Here is a 24,059-nt window from a genome sequence, read left to right as displayed (position 1 = left end):
TCAGTTGACTGTAGATCTGTGAGTTTATTTGGGCTCTCCATCATATTCCATTGGTTGGGATATCTTTATATGTCAGTACCATGCTGTTTTAATTACTATAGCTTTGTAATAATATATTTTGAAACATGGCAGTGTGATGCCTCCAGCTTTGTTCTTTTTAGTCAAGATTGCTTTGGCTGTTCGAGGTCTTTTTTGGTTCCATATGAATTTTAGGATTTTTTTTTCTATTCTGTGAAGAATAGCAATGAAATTTTTTTTTTTTTTTTTTGAGACAGAGTCTCACTCTGTTTCCCAGGCTAGAGTGCCATGGCGTCAACCTAGCTCAAAGCAACCTCAAACTCCTGGGCTCAAGCGATCTTCCTGCCTCAGCCTCCTGAGTAGCTGGGACTACAGGCATGCGCCACCATGCCTGGCTAATTTTTTCTGTATATATTTTTAGTTTTCCATATAATTTCTTTCTATTTTTAGTAGAGATGGGGTCTCGCTCTTGCTCAGGCTGGTCTTGAACTCCTGACCTTGAGTGATCCTCCTGCCTTGGCCTCCCAGAGTGCTAGGATTACAGGCATGAGCCACCGCGCCTGGCTAGCACTGAAATTTTGATAGGGATTTTGCTTTGGGTAATATGGACATTTTAGCAATATTAATTCTTCTACTCCATGAACATAAGATATCCTTCCTTTTTTTGTGTGTCATCTTCAATTTCTTTCATCAGTATTTTATAATTTTCAGTATACAGATCTTTAACTTCCTTGGTTAAATTTTTTTGATGCTATATAAATGAGATTGTTTTCTTAATTTCTTTTTCAGACAGTTTATTGTTATTATATAGAAACATTACTGATTTTTGTTAAGTTGATTTGTATCCTGCAACTTTACTGAATTTGTTTATCAGCTCTAACAATTTTTTGGTGGAGTCTGTAGGATTTTCTTTATATAAGATCATGTCATTAGCAAATAAAGAGAATTTTACTTCGTTTCCTATTTGGATGCCTTTTATTTCTTACTGTTGCCTAACTACTCTGGCTAGGACTCCAGTACTATGTTGAACAGACGTGTTGAGAGTGAGTGTCCTTGTCTTGTTCCTGATCTTAGAGGAAAGGTCTTCAGCTTTTCACTGTTGAGAGTGTTAGCTGTGGGCTTGTCATATATGGCCTTTATTTGTGCTGAGGAACATTCCTTCTATGTCTAATTTGTTGAGAATTTTTATCATAAAAAGATGTTGAATTTTGTCAAATGCTTTTTCTGCATTTAATATGGTTTTTATCCTTCATTATGTTAATATGCTGAATAACTTTTATTGAGCTGCACATATTGAACCATCCTTGTATTCCAGGGATAAATCCCACTTGATCATGGTGAATAATCCTTTTAATGTACTATTGAATGTGGTTTGCTAGTATTTTGTTGAGGATTTTTGCATTTATGTTTATCTGTGACATTGGTCTATAGTTTTCTTTTCTTGTAGTGTCTTTGGTTTGGTATCAGGGTAATGCTGGCCTCATAAAAAGAGTTTGGAAGTATTCCTTCCTCTTCAGTTTTTTTGAAGCATTTGAGAAAAATTGGTATTAGTTCTTCAAATGTTTAGTAGAATTGAGCTATGAAGCTATCTGGTCCTGGGTTTCATTTGATGGGAGACTTTTAATTACTGATTCAGTCTCTTTACTCATTATTTGTTCATATTTCCAGTCTCTTTGGTATTCAGTCTTGGTAGGTTATATGTTTCTAGGAATTTATCAATTTCTTCTAGGTTGTCCAATTTGTTGGTGTATAATACTGCTCACAGTAGTCTTTTATGATCCTTTGTATTTCTGTGTTATCAGTTGTAACATCTCTTTCATTTCTGATTTTATTTATTTGAGTTGTCTCATTTTTCTTTTTTTTTTTTTGGTATAGGTGTCTATTTTGTTTAGCCTTTCAAAAAACCAAGTCCTAGTTTCATTGATTTTTTTTTTTATTGTTTTTTCTAGTCTCTGTTTTACTTGTTTATGCTCTGATCTTTGTTATTTTCATCCTTCTGCTAATGTTTGGTTTAATTTTTTTTGTTTTTAGTTCCTTGTGTATTGTTAGGTGTTTATTTGAGATCTTTCTTCCTTTTTGATGTAGGCATTTATTGCTATAAACTTGCCTACTAGCACTACTTTTGCTACATTCCATAAGTTTTAGTATGTAGTATTTCCACTTTTGTTTGCCTCAAGATATTTTTAAATTTCTCCTTAATTTCTTCTTTGACCCAATAGTTGTTCAGGAACGTAGGGTTTAATAGCCATATATTTGTTAATTTTCCATGATTCCTCCTGTTACTGGTTTCTAGTTTCATACTATTTTGGTTGAAAAAGATAGTTGATATGATTTCAATATTCTTAAGCCTGCTAGACTTGATTTGTGGCCTATCATATGATCTGTCCTGGAGAATGTTTTGTGTGTACTTGAGAAGAATGTGTATTCTGTTACTCTTGGGTAGAATGTTCTGTATATGTCCATTAGGTAGGTCCATTTGGTCTAAAGTGTAGTTCAAGTCCAGTGTTTCCTTATTGATTTTCTGTCTGGATGGTCTATCTAATGTTGAAAGTGGGGTATTGAAAACCCTAATTATTATTGTGTTGTAGTCTATATCTTCCTTCAGCTCTCTTAATAAACATTATGCTTTATATATTTAGGTGTCCTAATGTTGGGTGTATATATATTTACAGTTGTTATATATTGTATTGATAAACTGACCTCTTTTATCACTATATAATGACCTTCTTTGTCTTTTTTTGTAGTGTTTGACCTGAAGTCAATTTTGTCTGAAATAAGTATGGCTACCCGTGCTCTCTTTTTGTTTTTGTTTGCATGGAATATCTTTTTCAGTCCTTTCATTTTGAGTCTATGAGTGTCCTTTAAGGTAAAATGAGTGTCTTGTAGATAGCATGGAATTGGGTCTTGTTTGTTATCCAATAAGCCACTCTGTGCCTTTTGATTGGAGAATTCAATCTTTTTACATGCAAAGTAGTTATTGATAGGTAAAGACTTACTAGTGTCATTTTGTTAACTGTTTTCTGGTTGTTTTGTAGATCCTTTGTTCCTTTCTTTATTAGTTTCCTCCTTTGGGGTTTGATAGCTTTATGCAGTGATATGCTTTGAATCTTATCTTTTTATCTTTTGTGTATCTAGTATAGGCTTTTGCTTTGTGGTTAGCCTAAGGCTTGCATAAAACATCTTAAATCTAGCAATTTAAGCTGACAAGAACTTACCTTTGATCACATATACAGACTCTACTTTTACTCCCCCTCCTCCTGTTTTATGTTTATGATGTTCCAATTTACATTTAAAAAATAATTTGTATTCTTAAAAACAATAGTTTTGCCTTTTAACCTTTATACTAGAGATATAGTTGTTTTTTTCCCATGACAGTATTCGAGTGTTTTAGATTTGACGATGTACTTACTTTTACCAGTACACTCATATGTTTTCATTATACTAGTTAGTGTTCTCTTCCTTCAGCTTGAAGAATTCCCTTTAGCATTTCTTATAAGGCAGATCTAGTGGTGATAAACTCTCAGCTTTTGTTTGTCTGACAGAATCTTTATCACTGCCTCATTTTTGAGAGATAAGGTTGCTGGGTATAGTATTCTTGTTTACCAAGTTTTTTTTTTCTTTTAGGATTTTGAATATATCACCCCTCTCCCCTTTGGCCTACTGAAATTTTTTCTGATAATCTTATGGGGTTCTTACATATTTGTGCACATTTTTTCATCTATTTAACTCTTAAGTTAAATTCTTAGGGGAACTACAGATTTAAATATATATGTGTGTGTGTGTGTGTGTGTGTGTATATATACATATATACACATATAACTGTATATAACCATATAAGTGATATAACTGTATCAGTCTTAATGAAATGCCTCCTAGGACATTTTTTTTTTCCCTCTGAGCCTTAGTTTGTCTATAATCTCCTAGGGCATTGACTGCCCTAAAAATGTTCTATCATTTTACTCAGTCATGAAAAGGGAATTAGTATACTAATTTTCCATTTAAAAACAAACTCATCATGTACTCTGCCTATTTATTTAGTTTTTAACATCTGTGTGTGTGTGTGTGTGTGTATGTGTGTGTACGTATGAATTCAAACAATCTCTTGACAGTTGCTGTTTGGGTACCTCCCCTGTCCTCAATTTTTGTTTGGGAACAATCATAGGTTTATGATTCTTCTGTTGTTTCAAATGTGAAGAAGTTATATTGCTATACTTTTTTACAATTGATTATAATTTGATGAAATGCTCAAATATTAGAAAAAAGTTTTGTGGTTTATCTTGATTGGTTATTGATTTGTTTATTCTGCCTTTTTTAGGGAGGGCTTCTATTACTTACAGGTAGAATAGTCTTTTACTCTCTATTACTCATGAGTTGAATTATACTTGAATCTGTATTCCTTGATTATCACCTTCCCTCTTATTCTTGTTAATTTTTTCCTCATTTTTTGTTATGTGTTCCATAAAATTTTCCAGCACATTATTGCTGCAACTTACTGCTTTTAAATGATTTTGTCTCTTGTAAAATTCTTCTTCTCTGCTCTTATTTCATCACTCCTGTATTTTCTTATCATTGAAAATAGTTAATAATTTTTGCCAAAGCATTTATTGGATGAATTTAATATGTATTTTTGTTTGTTTTATTCTTTTGTATTGTAAGACCTTTTGGTTTTGTAAGGCCCAGGTTGCTCTTGGTCAGTACTGTTTTACCCAAAAGCATTAATTGGCATATAGGAGATGCTCAGTACATAATGCCAAATGAATGAATTTGAGAGAATGCTTTGAATCTCCTATTCTGGTTCCTTCTTAATTGACATAATGTATGTCCAGAGTTTTAGATAAGCTCCAGTAGTTTCTTAAAGTTAATCGGAGTTGAAATTCAGTTGAGCAGGGTATGATAGGAGACTGGTTGGTTTGTGAATTGGAGTTCAAGCCCAAATGGATTCTATCTTAGCGTTCTTTCCAATTATGCGTCTGTCAGTATTGTGACTATTTCCCAGCCCTGTTTCACCTGAGCAGCCAACAGGATAAAATTCCTACTAAGCCAGAGCTTGAAGATTCTTGGAGGATGTGATTACTACCTCAGCAGGTATCAAGAAACTCAGAAAGAAGGTACTTCCTGAATTGGGATTTAACAGTCAGGTGGGCTGCTCTTAATGACATCTAATTGGTATTGGAGATTGGAGAAAGCCTTATTAGAAGTTAGAATGTGCTTGATTCCTACAACTGATTTCACCTGTGATTATAGGTTTTTCTTCCTTCTTTCTCTTATAGCCCTGTACCTTTTCTTCCACACCCCATTCTCCTAATACAGTTATATCATACTTAAAAAAAAAAAATCCATATTTGGTGTTTTCATAAGTATGACTGTGTAAATACTATTTGTTAAGCCAATATCTATGACTATATTTGTGTTTCTTATAGAACAGTTAATTTTTCCTGGAGTTAATAAATAATCTCATTTTTTTCATTTGCTTAGCTTTCTTTTAACCTGAGGCTAAATTTCCCACATCTTTGAGTGCCTTTGTAAAATCTCTCTCTATATGGTATTCCAAACTTTCAAACCTGTAAGATAATTTATCTTATCTATTCTTCCCTCCCCCGCCCCACCCTCCACCCCCAAATAACTTATCTTGGATCACCTTTATCACATTCCTGTCTGGATTTGTTGTCTTCTAGGCCTTCTATACATTCGTTATTGTGACTGTGCTTCATCAACATTCTGGGGATTCTCTTAGTTTTTCTCCTATATTAAATCCCTTCTTTACTGGTTTCCATGCATCTTCCTTAGGTTTCTTCCTGATTTTGATGGAATATATATTCTCTAGTAGGTTCCTGAGATTAAATTTTTGGAGACTTTGCCTCTAGAATTATCAGTGTCTAAATTCTACCAATGCCAATCATAATTCCAAAAGACTCAATCCCTAATGCCATAATCATGAATGTTGAAATCCCAAATCACCAAAATCTCTAAATTTTAAAAATATCTGACGTCTAAAATCCCAAAAATCCCAATCCTGAAAGCCAAATTCTGGGGAAAGGATTTTCGGTTGCATGCAGGATAGCTGGATCATGTTAGGGGGAACCATTACCTTTTTATTGTATTTACTTGAAAATTAAGTATGGTTTAAGGAGATGACTGTGGGTGCCAAGTTGACAGGGGATGGGCTTGTGGATTTAATTTCAGGGGTCAACTTGATTAAGGAATAACTAGAAACTCGGTAAAGCATTATTTTGGGTTTGTCTGTGAAGGAGTTTCCAGAGGAGATTAGTGTGTGAGTCTGAGAGGACTAGGTGGGGAAGATCTGCCCTCATTGTTGCTGGCAACCATCCAATCTGCCGGGTGCCAGGAGAGAACAGATACAGACTACAAATTGGGTTCTCTCTCAGAGCTGGGACAGACTTTTCTTTTTTTGCCTTGGACATCAGAACTCCAGGCTTGCCAGCCTTTAGACTCCAGGACTTACACTAAGCGGCCCCCAGACTCCTGGGGCTTTTGGCCTCAGATTGAAAGCTGGTTCAGCTTCCTTGATTCTGAGGCCTTTTGGACTGAGCCATACTACTGGCACCCCATGGTCTCCAGCTTCCAGACAGCCTGTCTTGGAACTTCTGAGCCACCATAATTACGTGAGCCAATGCCCCTAATAAATCTAATATAGCTATATACATATCCTATTGGTTCTGTCCCTCTGGAGAACTCTGATTTTGTACAGATTTGGTATTGGGGAAGCCAAATATTATTCCTTCTTACTATATTCCTTACAACACAACAGAGGAGATCTGTGAAATTGTTCATTCGAAAAGGCTGTGATAGATATATGAGGCTACTTAATAGTGAAAAATAAAAGTTTAGAAGCTAATTATTATTGGCGTTGTGGAAGCAGAATTTCACTTAATTGCAATGGCCAAGTAATAACCAGACATTCAGATGAACAGTATATATTTACAAAATTTGTAGATTACAACCACTCTCCAAATACACATACAGTGTTTCAAAAATCAAAAATCATAGAAGTAAAAACACAGGCAAAAAATACAAGAAATCTCCCCTGCCTTTATTCAGTCAGGTACAACTTCTGCCCCTTCACACATAGCGCCAGTTCGATATGGTATGTATTTCACCTTTGCATCATTTCCAATACTGGAGGTATAAATAGTGACTTTATAAAAGACTTTTAGAGAGTTCTAATTTGTTTTTTTTTTTTTTTGCAAATTTGACTCCATGAAAGTGCATTATCACAATGTTGACTGTGTGTGTAAGCATTGTGCAGATACATAAAAATGTTGAAACTTTCTTGGTAAATGAAGAGATACCCTTTTTGTATTGATATATCTACATTTGTGAAAAAAAGAATTTCTCAAGATACAGCTCTTTGGGCAACGGCATATGTGGTGGTGACCCACTGCAGTTTGTGATTGATCTCATCAAAAGTTTTAGGTTGCCTGGTATTTCAGATGACTGGAGTTATAAAGCTGGGTGTATACAATTACCAACCATAGTGATATATGTTTATTGATATATATGTTTATGCATTTTGCTTTTTGACCTATTTCCTTATGAATAGAGTTCATCTCATAAGTGATACACTTGTATGACTGTCACTGGTATACCTGTTTATGCTTGCAAAAATATGTTATTATTGCCTATTTTATTGTGTAAAGTGGCCTATGAAGTGTTCTGTCATGTTTTATGTTTCTCAAATAAATTCCCTTTAAAAATGTAAATAAATGTCTTTTTTTGGAGACAGATTCTCACTCTGTTGCCCTGGCTAGAGTGCAGTGGCATGATCATAGCTCACTGCAACCTCAAACTCCTAGGCTAAGGTGATCCTCCTGCCTCAGCCTCCTGAGTAGCTGGGACTATAGGCACGCATCACAATACCTGGCTAATTTTTTTTTTTTTTTTTGTAAGTATAGGCAGGGTCTTGCTCTTACTCAGGCTGGTCCTCCTGCCTTGGCCTGCCAGAGTGCTAGGATTACAGGTGTGAGTCACCACGCCTGGCCAATAAATGTCTTTTAAATAACTTTAAAACAATTTTTTTTCCAGAATTTTCAGGATTTTTATCATCCTGGATTGTGATTTTTGGGATTTTAGACTTTAGAGATTTTGATCTTTCAGGATTTCAGTATTGCAGATTATGGCATTTGGGATGGTGTCTTTTGAGATTATGGCTCTTTGGGCATAGCATTTAAAATGGAAATGTAAAATGTTCTTTTTTTTTTCTTATTTAAAAAAATTTTCTATCTATCTATGTATGTATTCACTTTAAGAGACAGAGTCTCACTCTGTTGCCCAGGCTAGAGTGCAGTAGCATGGTCATAGCTCATTGCAGCCTCAAACTTCTGAGCTTAGGCAATTCTCCTGGCTCAGACTCCTGAGTAGCTGGGACTACAGGCATGTACCACCATACCCAGCTAATTTTTAAAAAATGTTTTTTTGGAGACAGGGTCTTACTGTGTTACCCAGGCTGTTTTTCTAATTTTTAACTTCATTTTAAAAAGTAGAAACCACATGCCCACGAACCAAAATTTAAAAGGTTCAAGGGGTTATAGATAGGGGAAATATATCTATGGCATGAGGGAGTCTTTTGGGATGATGGAACTGTTTTGTATCTGATTATAATGGTGGTTATACCAGTTTCTACATGTGTTAAAATCAATAGACCCGAATACCAAAAGAAAAATTCAATGTATATGTATGATAGACTAAAAAATGAAAAACAAAATAAAAGAATTTAAAAGTATAAAAAGCTATCTTTTCTTTTTCTCTTCTTATCCTTTCAGCTTTCCTTTCTGGAAGAAACCACTATTACCAATTTCTTATGTATTCTTCTACTTAATTACTCTTAAACATCTAAACATTCAGGAGTCAATTGGGCAGAAGAGAAAGGAACTTAACTTTGTTCAAGTATTTTTCTGAGAATGCTTAAATTACTGCTCTTAGAATCTAAATACTATTAATCAAGCTTGACACTAATTTTAAAAACTATTTCTCCCACAGTTGGCAAACATGAATTGACTGGACATAAAGTTGCTGTGAAGATACTCAATCGACAGAAGATTCGAAGCCTCGATGTGGTAGGAAAAATCCGCAGAGAAATTCAGAACCTCAAGCTTTTCAGGCATCCTCATATAATTAAACTGTAAGTTCTGTTTATATTAAATATCGTCCAATCATCTTTCCATCATTTTTGTTAACCTACTTAATCTGACAAGTGAGAAAGATGACTGGCACTTCTGTTTCCTGAAGGTTTTGAAAAGTTTCTTCCTGCTCATATATTTATCTAACACCATTCACACTCAGTTAAGCCTATGTTCATGTTTTGCCCTTGTGCTTATCAGCTGTTATCCTTCTCATTCTTTCCTGTCTTCTGGACAGATGCCCTTCTGTGAGATAATGTTCAGTGCCCCTATTGCTGTAAAACCAGCAATAATCTGCTAGTAAAAACTCCTGACTTCTAGGCTGGGCGTGGTGGCTCATGCCTGTAATCCTAACACTCTGAGAGGCTGAAATAGGAGGATCACTTGAAGTCAGGAGTTCAAGATCAGCTTGAGCAAGAGTGAGACCCTGCCTCTACTAAAAATAGAAAAAACTAGCCAGGCATGGTGGCATGTGCCTACTCAGGAGGCTGAGGCAGGAGAATCACCTGAACATAGGAGTTGGAGGTGGCAGTGAGCTATGATGACACGACTGTACTCTAGCCAGGCAACAGAGTGAGACTCAAAAAAGAAAAGAAAAGAAACAAACAAAAAACCCTCTTGACTTCTAAATTTCAACATGATGTCAGTTAGCCTCATTGAAGACAATGTAGTAGAAAGGGTTTTCCCCCATGCTGCTTATATTGACCATACCAATAACAAAATTTCAGGAATCTAATATTTCAATAGGGCAATAATCTTACAGTTGTTTTACAGTTGCCAGTTGTAGGCTCCACTGATAACTTATTTACTGCTCAGCTCCTGCTTTATTATGCAGGCTATAAATGAAACCTGCCTTAATGTTTTCTCCTGAACTGGCTAACTCAAAGTTTGTTTTACTCTCATCTCTTCTCGTTTGTTAAGGTGGCATGGTTTTAAATACTGTCCATATGCTGATGACACCTAAATGTACATCTTCAGCTTTGAAATCTCTTCTGTGAGTTCCAGACTCAGTACCCACTGCCAACTTTACATCTCCATTTAGATGTTCACAGATATTTAAACATGGCCCAACTGAACTCTTTATTATGACTCTCTCAAACCTGCTCTTCCCACAGTTTTCACTTTCTCAGCCAATAGCCAGTTACCCAGTGCAAAAACTTAGGAACCATCCTTAACTTCCCTATTTCTCTCACTTCCTATTATCCGTTCCATCTCTTCCTTCAAAATGTACCTAGGATCCGTTTCTCAGCTCCTTTATTGCCATCAACCTGGTCTTAGTCACCTTCATCTTTCTCACAGACTTCTGCAGTAGCCTCCTGCTTCTACCTTTACTGTACACAGTCAGTTCTTCACATTGCTGCTGTAGTTCTCCTTTTAATGTGACAGATCACATGACTACTTAAAACCTTCAATAGCTTTTCATCTTCCTTGTAGTAAAAGCCAAAGCTTCATCATGGTTTGTAAAGTTCTGTGTCCTCTGGCCTTCAGTTATACCTTTGACTCCACATCTTATTTCTCTCTCCCAGCTTAATCTGCTCTAGCCTTCTCACCATTCCTCAAACGTGCCAAGCAGGCTTCCACCTGGGTACCTTTGTACTTGCTGTTCCCTCTTCCTGGTTCACCTCCTCCTAGATAATGGTATAATTTGCTCCCATTCTTCCTTTAGACTTTGCTCAAATTTTACTTTATCAGAGGCTTTCCTTGAATGCTCTGTATAAAAAGATTTCCCCTTAGTTTGCTTTATTTCTCTTCATAGCATGTTCCACCACCTAAGATACTGCTTATTTATTTATTGTCTGTGTCCTGGCTCCTAAAACATAAACTCCATGGGAACAGACAATTTTTATTCCCTGCAGTTTTCCTAGCTTCTAGCACAGCACCTGGTATATTATAAGTGCTTAGTAAATATTTATTGAATGAGTGAATATACATGTTATAATATTGGTAGACAATGTTTTCTCTCACCAGGTACCAGGTCATCAGTACACCATCTGATATTTTCATGGTGATGGAATATGTCTCAGGAGGAGAGCTATTTGATTATATCTGTAAAAATGGAAGGGTAAGCTGTTCTGATTTAATCCCATATATATTTTATAACTCCTTTATCCCTTACTAGCATCAGAATGTCAGAGAGCAATTTTAAAAGGTCTATTTAGTAACCAGTTCCCTTACTCATATCATAATGAACCTCACAGTTTGTATATTTTCTGAAGGTCACATGATTTATTAATGACAGAATTGGATTGAGATCCCAGAACTCATAATTCTCAGACTTATGCTTTTGGGGTATACAAATACATTTAAATAGTATCTTAAAGTATATCATTAATCCTTACAAATATATTATTCCTTAAAGGTCTAGGCCTACTTTAGCCACATTCAAATTGCATTCATTTTTTGGTTTCAGAAATATGATGCACTTGGGTAGTAAGAACAGACTCCATGAAGGAGGTAGGAATTAGATATAAAGGATTTAGAGCTGGAAGGAACTTTAGAAGACCTTTCGAGCACTACTTTAAGTTACAGATTCAAAAACTGAAAACTGCTCCCTGTCCATACTTTATCTCATACCCAGGTTATGTGGTATGCAAAAGCCCCTTTCTGGAAGAGCTGTGTCTGGCACCAAGAAGACAATTTTTCTTACTCCTAACCTTAATTACATTATTCACTCATTCATGTGTTCTGTATAGCATATCTGTTTACTTTCATCAAAATCAAACTCATTAACCAAGTAAATTTTTATTTTACTGTTTCTTAACGTGATTCATTTCTATTTGAGGCATCCCCCTTCTCTTCACCAAAAAAAAAAAAAAAAAAGTTCTGCCTAGAAAAATGGTAATAGGCACAAGTTGAGTTGATATCTTTTTTTCTTATCTTTTCTGTTTTTATTTCTTTGTCATTTTGTTTTACCTGTGGGTATTCAGTTTTAGCTAATGAATATTAAAATTTCAGCTGCCATATTTTCTATTTCAAAGATCGTTCTTGTTTTCTGAAATTTTCTTTTCTTTAAATAGCCTAATGTAATAACCTGGTCTGTCTGAGGATGACAGTTTTTTAAAGTTTTCTTCTGTTCCATATTGTTTATGTACCTTCTGTGCTCTCTGTTCCCATTTTTTTTCTGTTCATTTTATTTGTCTTTGTCTTTTGTGCATGGCCCTTCCTCAGATATCTGGTGATTCTTGGTTGTCCACTTAATATTTAAGAGTGAGGTACTAAATACCAAGTTCATGTGAGTGGAACTTGTTGATTGGTGGCCTTTCCCATAGGTTGAATAGGTAAGGACTTGTTCATTTTATTAGGGTACACCGAATGTCAATAATCACAAATACGTTTTCTTGGATCAGATATTCATTCCAAAAGAAATCTTCCAATTTCCTTGGAGGCATTAGCTTAGCTGTCAGTGCCCCAGAAGCTGAGTGGGGAAAAGGGCTGCAAGTCTCATTAGTTAGTAAGTTCACTTTCACTTAATTCCCATGTTTTCCTCATGATCCCTGCCTTGGTGTCCTTGAGAACAGAGTTGGCTCAGCCTTATAACCTGTAAGTAGGTCTTATTCCCCAGTAGGGTGAGTTTAAAAGCTTCTTATTTCAACCATTTTTCCTGTTTTCAGCCTACTTCTCACTTCTTCCTTCAGCAGTTCCCAATGTTTCCAATTTCTAAGCCTTTCCAGGGTTCTGTGTACAGATAAGTTTATGTCTTATTGGTTTCCACCCCTGTGGCCTTCAGTTTCAGATTTCTCCTGTTGGCTCAGTCTTTATTGTTGTTCAACCACTGTCCAACTTGGTGACTCCTCTTGATTACTGCTGTCTCTTTTCTTATTCTTTTTGTCTTTATATGCCTCTTTTATGCTGATGTCATTTTAATGATGTTTCAAGGACTGGAAACAAAAGATTCAACCTGCCATGTTTAATTGGAAATATGCTTTGACTTTTGTAATCTTCCTTTATAGATATCCCCTGCTTCATCCTTTATACTGTTATTTGTTGTGAATACAGTATAATTTTTTTTTTGTAGCCTATCTAGTTATTTTACCTCTTACGTTTTGTTTAACCAGCTAAGTTTTCTCTTATTCTTTCATATTTTGAACAGATATTCTTTTTTTCCCTGAACCTACATTTTGTCTAGAAATGAAAGTGTTAGATTGCTAAAGGATTAGTATTTTTTTTCTAGAGGAAGGGTATCTCATGGTACTTCAACAGTTTTAAATTTTCTTTAAAAAGAAATTACTAGTTTGTCTTTTATCCCAGATTATCCATGCTATTTAAGGTGTGAAAGTCTAGTTTTAGAATGTTAATTCGTGACCTGTGTTAGAGAATTGCATATTAGAGTCTTTTGCCTAGAGGATTAATGGCTTATTTATTAAATATGACTTCTTGGGAGCAAGCATGTCCATGTAATATTTATCACTTACGTTGAAAAAAATCATAAAAGAAAATACGGATAGAGAAGTTTTTAAAGAATATTTTAAAAAATGTAGTTGCAGCATAAGATACTTTTTCATTACACACTAAAGAGAAATGCTTTTATATTTTATAAAATGAATTAAGGTTTTTTGTTAAAATTAAAACATTTTTTATTTCAGGACATACAACATGGTTGCTTGCAAGTTCAGTTCATGAACAGTGCTTAAATGTTACTTCCTCATGGTCTAAAATAGTATTTCCCACCCCAACATCATTCTCTGCACTCATATTTTGCTTTATTTTTCTTCAAAGCACTATCACTCCTTGATATTACATTTATTTGTCTATTTTCATTAATTAGGGCTTTAGTTTTATTCATTGCTATATAATGACTTACCTAAAACAGTGTGTAGCACGTTGAAGGTATTCAATAAATATTTGTTAAAGGAATGAAAGATTAAACATTTCTAATTTATACAACAGAACATGCCAAGTTTCAAGTAGAAATTGGAACCATTTGAAATAGCTAATGAGATGTAGAGGAAGGCAGTCTAATACAATGTAGTCATATGTAAATGATATTATTAGAAAGTGAAGTTACTGATTTGGTTTCCAGGATCTGCTTAGCATTTCTCTTTTGTGCTGCATGTTGTCTCCTCCCCATGTCAAACATATCTCATGAGTAAAAATCATTTGGAAGGTTTCATGCATTTTGACAATTTTATAGGTTGGGGAATTATAGATAGGAGAATTTATGTTGAAAGACACACCTTTAAGATGTCTCTCTGCTTTTCTTAGCTGGATGAAAAAGAAAGTCGACGTCTGTTCCAACAGATCCTTTCTGGTGTAGATTATTGTCACCGGCATATGGTGGTCCATAGAGATTTGAAACCTGAAAATGTCCTGCTTGATGCACACATGAATGCAAAGATAGCTGATTTTGGTAAGGATATATTTATAGTTTCATATGTTCACTATGTTTAGCAAACATAAGTAGCATTCTTCACATAACTTTCATGTAGTAGACTGAGTACTCAAAGTATCTTCACTTTTTGTCTATGAACATACAAAAGGAGAAAAGCTAAGGAATTCTCTTTTCTTAGCTTTATGTCTTTAAAATTGAGTTTTATGATAGTTGGTAAACAATTCCAGTTCAAGTTAGCAGCATTAGTGAGATCATTTGAAAAGAGAAGATAAGATAGCAAACTTGTTTCTAGTATGTTCTTTTGGTCAAGTATGGGAAAAAAAAGAAACTGAATGGGATAGAATTATTCAAAACTTTGAAAACCAGAAGGTGAACTATATGAGCAAAATTATTTTTAAAAAATTTAAATGATAAAAAACCATAATTTTAGCTTGAGGAACATTACTTTGATTGTTAAAAATGAATTTATTTTTCCATTTTTCTATATAAATTGCCACTGACATTATTAAATCTAAAAGAAAAATGAATCTCTGCAACTGTCTTATTTTGGTTGGTTTTAGTTCAATTGAGAGGAAATTCCTTCCCTTTATATTAGTAACAGTAGTCTAGAAAGAAAAAATTTTAAAAAGAGAGGAAATTCTTGTAAATATTTTCCTCAGTTTTGAATAAATACACACACATTTGTATTTATATGTGCGTGTATATATATATTTAAATATATGATGCCAGGTGCAGTGGCTCACACCTGTAATCTCAGTGACTTAGGAGGCTGAGGCAGGAGGATCGATTAAGGCCAGGAGTTTAAGACTAGCCTGGGCAACATAGCGAGACCCTGTCTCTAAAAAAACGTAAAAATAAAAAAATTAACCAGGCAAGGTGGCATGTGCCTGTAGTGCCAGCTACTCAGGAGGCTGAAGCAGGAAGATTGCTTGAGCCCAGGAGTCTGAGGCTGCAGTGAACTATAATAATGCCACTGTACTCCAGCCTAGATAACAGAGCGAGATCTCATCTGTAAAATAAAATAAAATAACTCTATAGAGATTCACTGAACAGTGCCAGCCAAACCTGAACTGTTTTTATTTTGGTTTTGGTTTTGGTTCTGTGACTGGCTAAATTATTTGAATTCCTTATTTTCCTCAGTTGTCATGATTTTATAGAGTGTATTTCTAAGGGGGCAAAAGTTTCTTTTTGGAGTAAAACTATAAGGTAACTTAGAGATTCAAAATTATTATGGTTATTTTTTAAAGAATTTGAACAGGGTGAATAGAAGCTTTGAATTTTAATCCTTCTGTTCTAGATTATATTCCCCTAGCAATTTCTGTATTAATCAAACTTAAATATGCCAGGTTTATTCTAGTAAGCAATAGCTTAATATATACTCACTAAAAACTCCAACGATGCACTAACTTATATGAAACAGATTGCACATTTTAGGGCATAATGGCAGAATATTTGGGAACAGTAAAGATTATAGGATTTTGTTGAAGAACAAAATGATGATTTATCACTTTAATGGAAACTCAGTTTTATTATTTAATGGGGTTTCGTTTTTATTTTTGTCCTTGGGAAATCTTGAGTAGCTGATTTTGTGCACTTTCAGGTCTTTCAAACATGATGTCAGATGGTGAATTTTTAAGAACAAGTTGTGGCTCACCCAACTATGCTGCACCAGAAGTAATTTCAGGAAGGTAGTATTTGATACCCTCCCGCCCCCAAAACATTTGTAATTGTCTTTTTCTTCTAGATTTTGTTAATTTATAGTATCATATTTAATTCTAGTGAAAGGAAAGAAATATAAGGCTTAGTCTTTTCTTATCCAGGAGTGTTCATTTTAAGAATAAAACATTTTAAGTGAGTAAGGGTTAAGGACTCCATTTATAGAGGAGAATGTTGGTTTGCAAATCAACATATTAAAGTAGTTAGAAAAGAGTATTTTAATTTTTTTCCTGTTGGAAGAAATTACACGTTTAAAACTAGTGAGTTTTAAAGGTAGGTAAGACACTGAAAACTTGAATAATACAGAAATATATAATAGTTAGAAATGGTTTACTATTTACTTAGATAAAGAATTAAATGTGTAATGTGTAGCTTTTTTTTTTTTTTAACTTAAATGGCTTTTTGTATTAGCTTTAGGTTAGACTTCATTTATGTTGAAACTTCAGTCTCTAAATCTTTTGGAGACTATAATACTGTAAGAATTCTCACCTCAGTTTGCTAACCACTAGCATTGAGAACATGAAGATACTGTATAGTGCAGCTTTTTGAATAGTTTGGAATACAGAAGAGTTTAATTTTTTAGAAAGTAACTCTTTATTCTTTACTAAACCACTGAAATTGAAAATAGAGAAGCTTAAGTTTGTTTATTAGCTTTTATAATGAACTTTTAATAACTTTTCATCTAAATCATGTTTCTCTGAATATTTCACATCTTGATTAACTCAGAATACAGAAGTATTGTGGTATTTTCTTTCTATTTTCATAAACTTGTTTGCCTAGATAGACTGCTCAAAGAAATGAGATTTGTGTGAATTTATGACTATGAATAAGGCAGGAGTAGCTAATTTTAGATTTATCAAGTTTCATCATTATCTTTTTATATTAATGTCTAAAATTCATTTTAAAATTAATTCATTTGTGTTTATCTTAATTCTTCTGGGAAGAAAACAATTCTGTATGTGGATACTGTGGGCACTGTTAATTAAATAAATAAAATGTGTTACAATTATGCCTATATTACTGAAATTTAATTTTCCAACTTTGGTTAGGTCTTTCTTTAAGGTCTAGGTGAATGGGAACTTTTGCTTTCAAAAGAATTATTTATTGATCAGTTCAACAATGTATCAATTTAAAGAAATCTTTTTCTTGAAGCCATACTTTGAATAGGTGATCTAACTAGTCTGCAGCTAGTTAATGCAGTTGGCTACAGTGTACTGCAAATAGAAATCTTTTGTGAATCCGTGAGCTTAGCTTTCTTCCACAGCCTCAGGCTCCTTTGACCTTGGTGTAAGGGGTCTTTGGTTATTGGGAATAGTGGGTACAGAGTCCATCATTAGAGAACATTCTCAGTTGAGGAAACATCATTTAATCTCTCCTTTAATTCAGTAGTGATAGGTTTGTTCAAGGTTTGGCCCTGTTGGTTGGATCCCTTGAGGGCCATAGTAAAGTAGAATTTTAGCCACGGTCTGCAATTCACAAAACCTCTTAACTTTCAAGACCTCAAAACTTCTTAATCTTTCAAAGATAATACTGATGGAAATAAGATCTTTATGTGTAATGTGCAGCAGTGGCTATAAACACCATCTTTTGATTACTAATTCTTTATGAAATATACATATTTGAAAGTTTTGATTAAATGATTGCCTCTTAAGTTACAAATGATTATTTAATCCAATTGGTATTTCCTGTTGCAGATTATATGCAGGCCCAGAGGTAGATATATGGAGCAGTGGGGTTATTCTCTATGCTTTATTATGTGGAACCCTTCCATTTGATGATGATCATGTGCCAACTCTTTTTAAGAAGATATGTGATGGGATCTTTTATACCCCTCAGTATTTAAATCCTTCTGTGATTAGCCTTCTGAAACACATGCTGCAGGTGGATCCCATGAAGAGGGCCACAATCAAAGATATCAGGTAATAAAGCAATTTGGAAATTATCAGATCTGTAATATCCATAAGTTAACTGAAAGAAAAAGTTGCAGAATAGTATACTGTAAATTTTATGTGAAAATAATGCCGTGCGTGGATACATTTATCTATTTTATTTTGGTATTAAAAATAGATAAGTTGCTTTAGAGAAGTAAGATTGGTAGGAGGAAAGGCATTCACTTTTTACTTATGCATCTTTGAGACTGCTACAATGAATATCATATTACTTTTTAAATTTTAAAAAAGCTAATGAAAAATAAAAAGGACCCAAGTGGAGTGTTAATGAAATTTTGTAGTAGTTCTTTACAGTGAACTTTTAATAACTCATAGTGTGCTTCATATTTGACTTGAATATATTCTTATTAGGGTTAACACTTTTTAATAATAAATTCATTGCTATTTGAGTTTTAATCTCATGAATTACTGTATTTTTTTCCTCTTCTTAATCACAAGGAATGAGAAAATTTTAATTAAATCAATGACGTATTTTTTTTTTTTTTCCCTAGTAGTATACATTGAATCACATGAAATTACTGTTTTGGTAAAAGCTACTATTACCAATTTCATATGATTCAATCTAATAGTTTAAATAAGGCAGAAGTGATGATGACAAATATTTTCAAATTTGAGTGAGCCATTTCTGAGGAAGACTTAAAAAAATTTACTGCAAACTTTGTGTCTTCTACCGTCATTTCTTTCCTTTCTTTTCTCCCCATGGAAATTTCTCTTTTGGTATGCTAATGGCTAGACCACACATTTCTCTTGGATCAAGGGAGAAGGAAAAAAGAAATCAGATAATGGATCTAGAAATAGCAAATACAAAAGCATTAGGGTGATAAGGAAGGAAAGATTATATGTGGAACTTATACCTTGATTACTTTCCATTTACTCCATATGGTTTAGATTAGCTAAAAAGGAGACCATGAAAGGCAGGGTTTGATTTTTACCACCAGAGGGAAAGGACAAATCATTCTCTAAAATTTATATTTTAAAATATCTAAGCTAGAAATGTTTTTGCTTATGTTTTATATATTTTTTTTCCAATTAAGATGTAATATATGACAATTAGAAAAACACCAAAAAAATAGAGAAGATAATAAAAATAATCTTTAATATCGTCACCCAGAAGATAACCATTGTTCATTTGGGTTTTTTCTTCTCTTGATTTTTTTTAGTTCTAGCATAGTTTTTGACATAGGTCAGGTCAAACAAATCCTTTTATATTTGAGATTAGGGAATTAGAATAGGAAATCATTCAGAGAGCATAGCCTTTTGAGTCACATAGATCTGGGTAGCAATCTTGGTTCTGCCACATACTGTCCTCATGGCCTTGAGCAAGTTCCTTAATATATTTGAACCTCAGTTCCTTCATTTAAAACAAAGGGATATTATTCTCTTCATAGAATTGTTTTGATGATGAGGGAAGATAATGTATATGAAGGGTTAAGTACTTACTGGGTTTAACTTAAGTGTTTAATACAGTAAGTACTCAATAAATGGTAGCTGTCTACTATTTTTGTTGTTATATTATTTTCACTTAATATTATATCAAAAGAGTATTAAAATGAAGCCCCATAATATGTTCTCTCTCTCAGTTGGAAATAAGCTGTTTTTTTTTTCATTGTTTGTCATTGTTATTCATTGTAAAACTTTATTTATTAATTTTGAGACAGAGTATCTCTCTGTTGCCCAGGCTAGAGTGCCATGGCATCATCGTAGCTGACAGCAACCTCAAACTCCTGGGCTCAAGCAATCTTCCTGCCCTTGCCTCCTGAGTAGCTGGGACTATAGGCGTTCTCTATGATGCTGGCTAATTTTTTTTTTTCTTTTCTATTTTTAGTAGAGACAGCTCTTGCTCTTGCTCAGGCTGGTCTTGAACTCCTGAGCTCCAGCAATTTGCCCACCTTGGCCTCCCAGAGTGCTAGGATTACAGGAGTGAGCCACCGCACCTGGCCTCATTCTAAAATTTTAAATAAAAGTATAGACATTTCTTTTTCTGTTGCTACATCAGTGCATTCTTACCCATAAAATCAGAGGGAGACTAGAGCATTTCCCTTGATATATAGAATGAAGTGTGAACTAGAAAAGGAAAATTAAAGTATAAAAAATGACAATATAGTATGGGTATAAATATAAATGAATTCATATCCTAAATTCCCCAAACTGTTACTTTCAGTCTCAGATCTACTTAGAATCCTCCTCACCCTGTCATTTTCTCTCAGGGAACATGAATGGTTTAAACAGGACCTTCCAAAATATCTCTTTCCTGAGGATCCATCATATAGTTCAACCATGATTGACGATGAAGCCTTAAAAGAAGTATGTGAAAAATTTGAGTGCTCAGAAGAGGAAGTTCTCAGCTGCCTTTATAATAGAAATCACCAGGACCCTTTGGCAGTTGCCTACCATCTCATAATAGATAACAGGAGAATAATGAATGAAGCCAAAGATTTCTACTTGGCGACAAGCCCACCTGATTCTTTCCTCGATGATCACCATCTGACTCGGCCCCATCCTGAAAGAGTACCATTCTTGGTTGCTGAAACACCACGGGCACGTCATACTCTCGATGAATTAAATCCACAGAAATCCAAACATCAAGGTGTAAGGAAAGCAAAATGGCATTTAGGAATTAGAAGTCAAAGTCGACCAAATGATATCATGGCAGAAGTATGCAGAGCAATTAAACAATTGGATTATGAATGGAAGGTAAGAAAGAAAGAACATTGTGATTATTAGCACATTTGGCAAACCTGTAGTCTATAAAATGTTTTATAGAAGAATTGCTTTTGACTTCATTTTTTTCATGCCATATTCTAGGTTGTAAACCCGTATTATTTGCGTGTACGAAGGAAGAATCCTGTGACAAGCACATACTCCAAAATGAGTCTACAATTATACCAAGTGGATAGTAGAACTTACTTATTGGATTTTCGTAGTATTGATGGTATGTACATCACACAAAGCAATGTAGATGATATATTAGACCTTGTTACTTGGTTTTTTAGTCTTTGATTCTTTTGAAGCTTCTTGACTTATTGCTAATAATTCAATAGCAAAGGAATATAAAATGTGACTTTTTTGTGCCTTCGTGATATTAACATTTGTGAATCATGTTATTCTTTTAACCTTATGGTATATTGTCCTTTGAAGATTATCATCTTGTAAAATCCTCAAAGCCAGATGAAATCTGATCCCAAAGTGATAGTTTTCTATCACATTTATTTTTTTGGTGTGGTTTATTTTGGTTAGATAAAATATTTTATTTAGAAATGTTGACTTTTCTGTAAGTTTTAATTATTAAAGATTTTTAAATTAAGTACAAGGTTATGGCAATTTTTTGTTGGCCAAATCAATTGCATTAAGATACGGTGTCGCCTTTGTTTATGGAAAATTGCATGGAATTATTAGATGAGGTTCACCTATAAATTTTTTTCTTTCTTTTTTTATTTTTTTTTATTTTTTTGAGACAGTGTCTCATTCTGTTGCCTGAGCTAAAGTGCAGTGATGTCATCATAGCTCACAGCAACCTCAAACTCCTGGGCTCAAGCAATCCTCCTGCCTCAGCCTCCCAAGTAGCTGGGACTGCAGGCATGCGCCACCATGCCCGGCTAATTTTTTCTATTTTTGGTAAAGACGGGTTCTTGCTCTTGCTCAGGCTGGTCTGTCTTCTTTATAAATTTAAGATAATATCCACATAGTATCAGAAAGACACAGGTTTCAGTCATGAAATACTGGCCAAACTTTTTTGTTTGGTTATTTTTATGTCCACACAGTATATATCTGCTAACACATACTAATACAGTCTGAGATACGGAATAGGTTTTCATTTTCTCATTGTATTGGGATCAAATTTGCAACATTAGATTTATTAGCACTTGAGTCTGCCAGGTAAATGATCATTTACTGTTTTTGTACTGTGTTCCCAACTTTAGAATTTTTTTGATTTTTGTTCATTGGAATTGTTGATGTTTTATAGGATCTGAAATAAACTATGAAAAGAAAGTGAAGAGTGAAAAGTACTGAGCTGAGAGTTAGGAGAGTTGGGTTCTAGACTTACCTTTCTGTTCATTTGTTACCTTGGGCAGTCACTTCTCTGGGTTTGTTTTCTTATCAGTAAAATGAGCGGTTGGATAAGATGATTTCCAAGATACCTTCTAAATATCAAGTGTGTTGATACCATGATTTTAATATAGGGGAATTAATTTTTATTGCTAGAGAATGATGTTTATTAAGCTCCAGGTTATTAGTTTACTGGGTTCTTAATCTTGAATTGCGACTGATGAGTAGCTACATACTGTACCCAGTCTTGATCAGTCATCACAAGAGTACACACTGTGTGTAAAAAGGAGAGTGGTTTAACATAGGCTCATTGCTATTTGTATTTAAAATAAAATAAACATGCTCTTGATAGCTGGTCACTAGTCTCACTTAAAGAAGCAAATTCAATACTGTTATAAAAATTTTGGGGGGAGGTCACAGATTATAATAAATTGAAATTCTTTTTACCCAGATGAAATTACAGAAGCCAAATCAGGGACAGCTACTCCACAGAGATCGGGATCACTTAGCAACTATCGATCTTGCCAAAGGAATGATTCAGATGCTGAGGCTCAAGGAAAATCCTCAGAAGTTTCTCTTACCTCATCTGTGACCTCACTTGACTCTTCTCCTGTTGACTTAACTCCAAGACCTGGAAGTCACACAATAGAATTTTTTGAGATGTGTGCAAATCTAATTAAAATTCTTGCACAGTAAACCTAAAACTTTGCTTATTTCTTTGATAGCAATAAGCATGCATAATAAGTCATAGCCAAATGCTTCCATTTATAATCAAGTTATACATAATTATAACTGAGGATTGGCCTTTGGAATGCAATTTGCACAGGGATTGGAACATGATTAATAGTTAAAAGCCTAATGTGCAGAAATGAATTAAGATCATTTTGTTTATTGTTCAGTAGATATATAGCATAATATACACAATGGATTGTAGGTCTCTCAGGCTCACTTGATTTTTGGCTATTTTATACTTAGTGTACACAGGGCTTTGAGAATATTAATTTACCATAAAGGCCTTCATATATTATTACTTATTGATGTGATATATATTTGCTTCATAAATTCATTCAATAAATATTTGCCTAGAAATCTCAGAGACCTTTTATAGGTGATTTTGTTTCCTGGGCTCCTTAACTTATAGCTAGTATCTTCTAACAGTAGTAACTGTCTGGATAACTTCTTCCATATCCCCCTCTTAAAAGTCTATAGTGGATGGTAAGTCATATTAGATATTAGGCTCAATTTGAATTTTTTCTTTGGCTTTATAAAGTCCAAAAACATACAGAGTTTATATATTCAGATACTCTAGTGCTAAGTTAATCTTATAGTTTGTCCCACTGTATTCTGTACATAAAGTGTTCTTTTTGTTTTTAAATCTGAGTAGCATATACTGTAAATAAATCACGTTGTTTTTGCCAATTTCACAAATTCCTCTGGCTTATCGTATCAGTCAGTATTGAGTGTATGCAAAAATTTCTAGTCATTCAATTATGTATTTTTAAAGTTGATTCAGTGCATAGAAAGAATATCTCTTACAAACTTTAAATGCTTGAATATGACTTTTCCCCTCAAATTTTATTATGAACATTTTTAAAATAAGAAAAATTAATATAGGGTGATCACATGTTTATCTACCATTTAGATTCAACAATTGTGTTTTGCCATATTTGTTTTCTCTATACCTATATATGTATAAAGATACAGATATGCATGTGTGTGTGTGTTTGTGTGTGTGTATACATACATGTTTTTTGTCCTAAACCATTTGGATGTTACAGATACACTTACTGCCCTTAAATACTTCAAGCATTTCCTAAAACTAATGACATTCTCCTAAAAAACCATAATACCAATATAAAATTA

At 34.0% G+C, this 24,059-nt stretch overlaps 1 protein-coding gene across 4 annotated transcripts in view; it reads left to right on the top strand.

The window, feature by feature from the left end:
- The window catches only part of PRKAA1 (protein kinase AMP-activated catalytic subunit alpha 1), a 31,324-nt gene extending 7,574 nt beyond the window's left edge, over nucleotides 1–23,750 (top strand). For 2 of the 4 annotated variants that reach the window (XM_069491916.1, XM_069491919.1), the window contains exons 2-9: nucleotides 9,016–9,157; nucleotides 11,124–11,217; nucleotides 14,358–14,502; nucleotides 16,085–16,172; nucleotides 17,895–18,119; nucleotides 20,357–20,843; nucleotides 20,955–21,081; nucleotides 22,648–23,750. In XM_069491916.1, coding sequence (XP_069348017.1) covers nucleotides 9,016–9,157; nucleotides 11,124–11,217; nucleotides 14,358–14,502; nucleotides 16,085–16,172; nucleotides 17,895–18,119; nucleotides 20,357–20,843; nucleotides 20,955–21,081; nucleotides 22,648–22,892 — 1,553 coding nt within the window. In that variant the 3' untranslated portion in view covers nucleotides 22,893–23,750. Of the gene's footprint in view, nucleotides 1–9,015; nucleotides 9,158–11,123; nucleotides 11,218–12,393; nucleotides 12,434–14,357; nucleotides 14,503–16,084; nucleotides 16,173–17,894; nucleotides 18,120–20,356; nucleotides 20,844–20,954; nucleotides 21,082–22,647 lie in introns of those variants that run through there. The other 2 variants (XM_069491917.1, XM_069491918.1) reach the window with 2 other exon arrangements.
- The last annotated feature ends 309 nt before the right edge of the window (nucleotides 23,751–24,059 follow it).

This window comes from Eulemur rufifrons, chromosome 17 (assembly GCF_041146395.1).
Source record: "Eulemur rufifrons isolate Redbay chromosome 17, OSU_ERuf_1, whole genome shotgun sequence".
Classification (NCBI taxonomy): domain Eukaryota; kingdom Metazoa; phylum Chordata; class Mammalia; order Primates; family Lemuridae; genus Eulemur; species Eulemur rufifrons.
The sequence above is the reverse complement of the archived record's forward strand: the minus strand, read 5'-3'. Positions and strand labels throughout refer to the sequence as shown.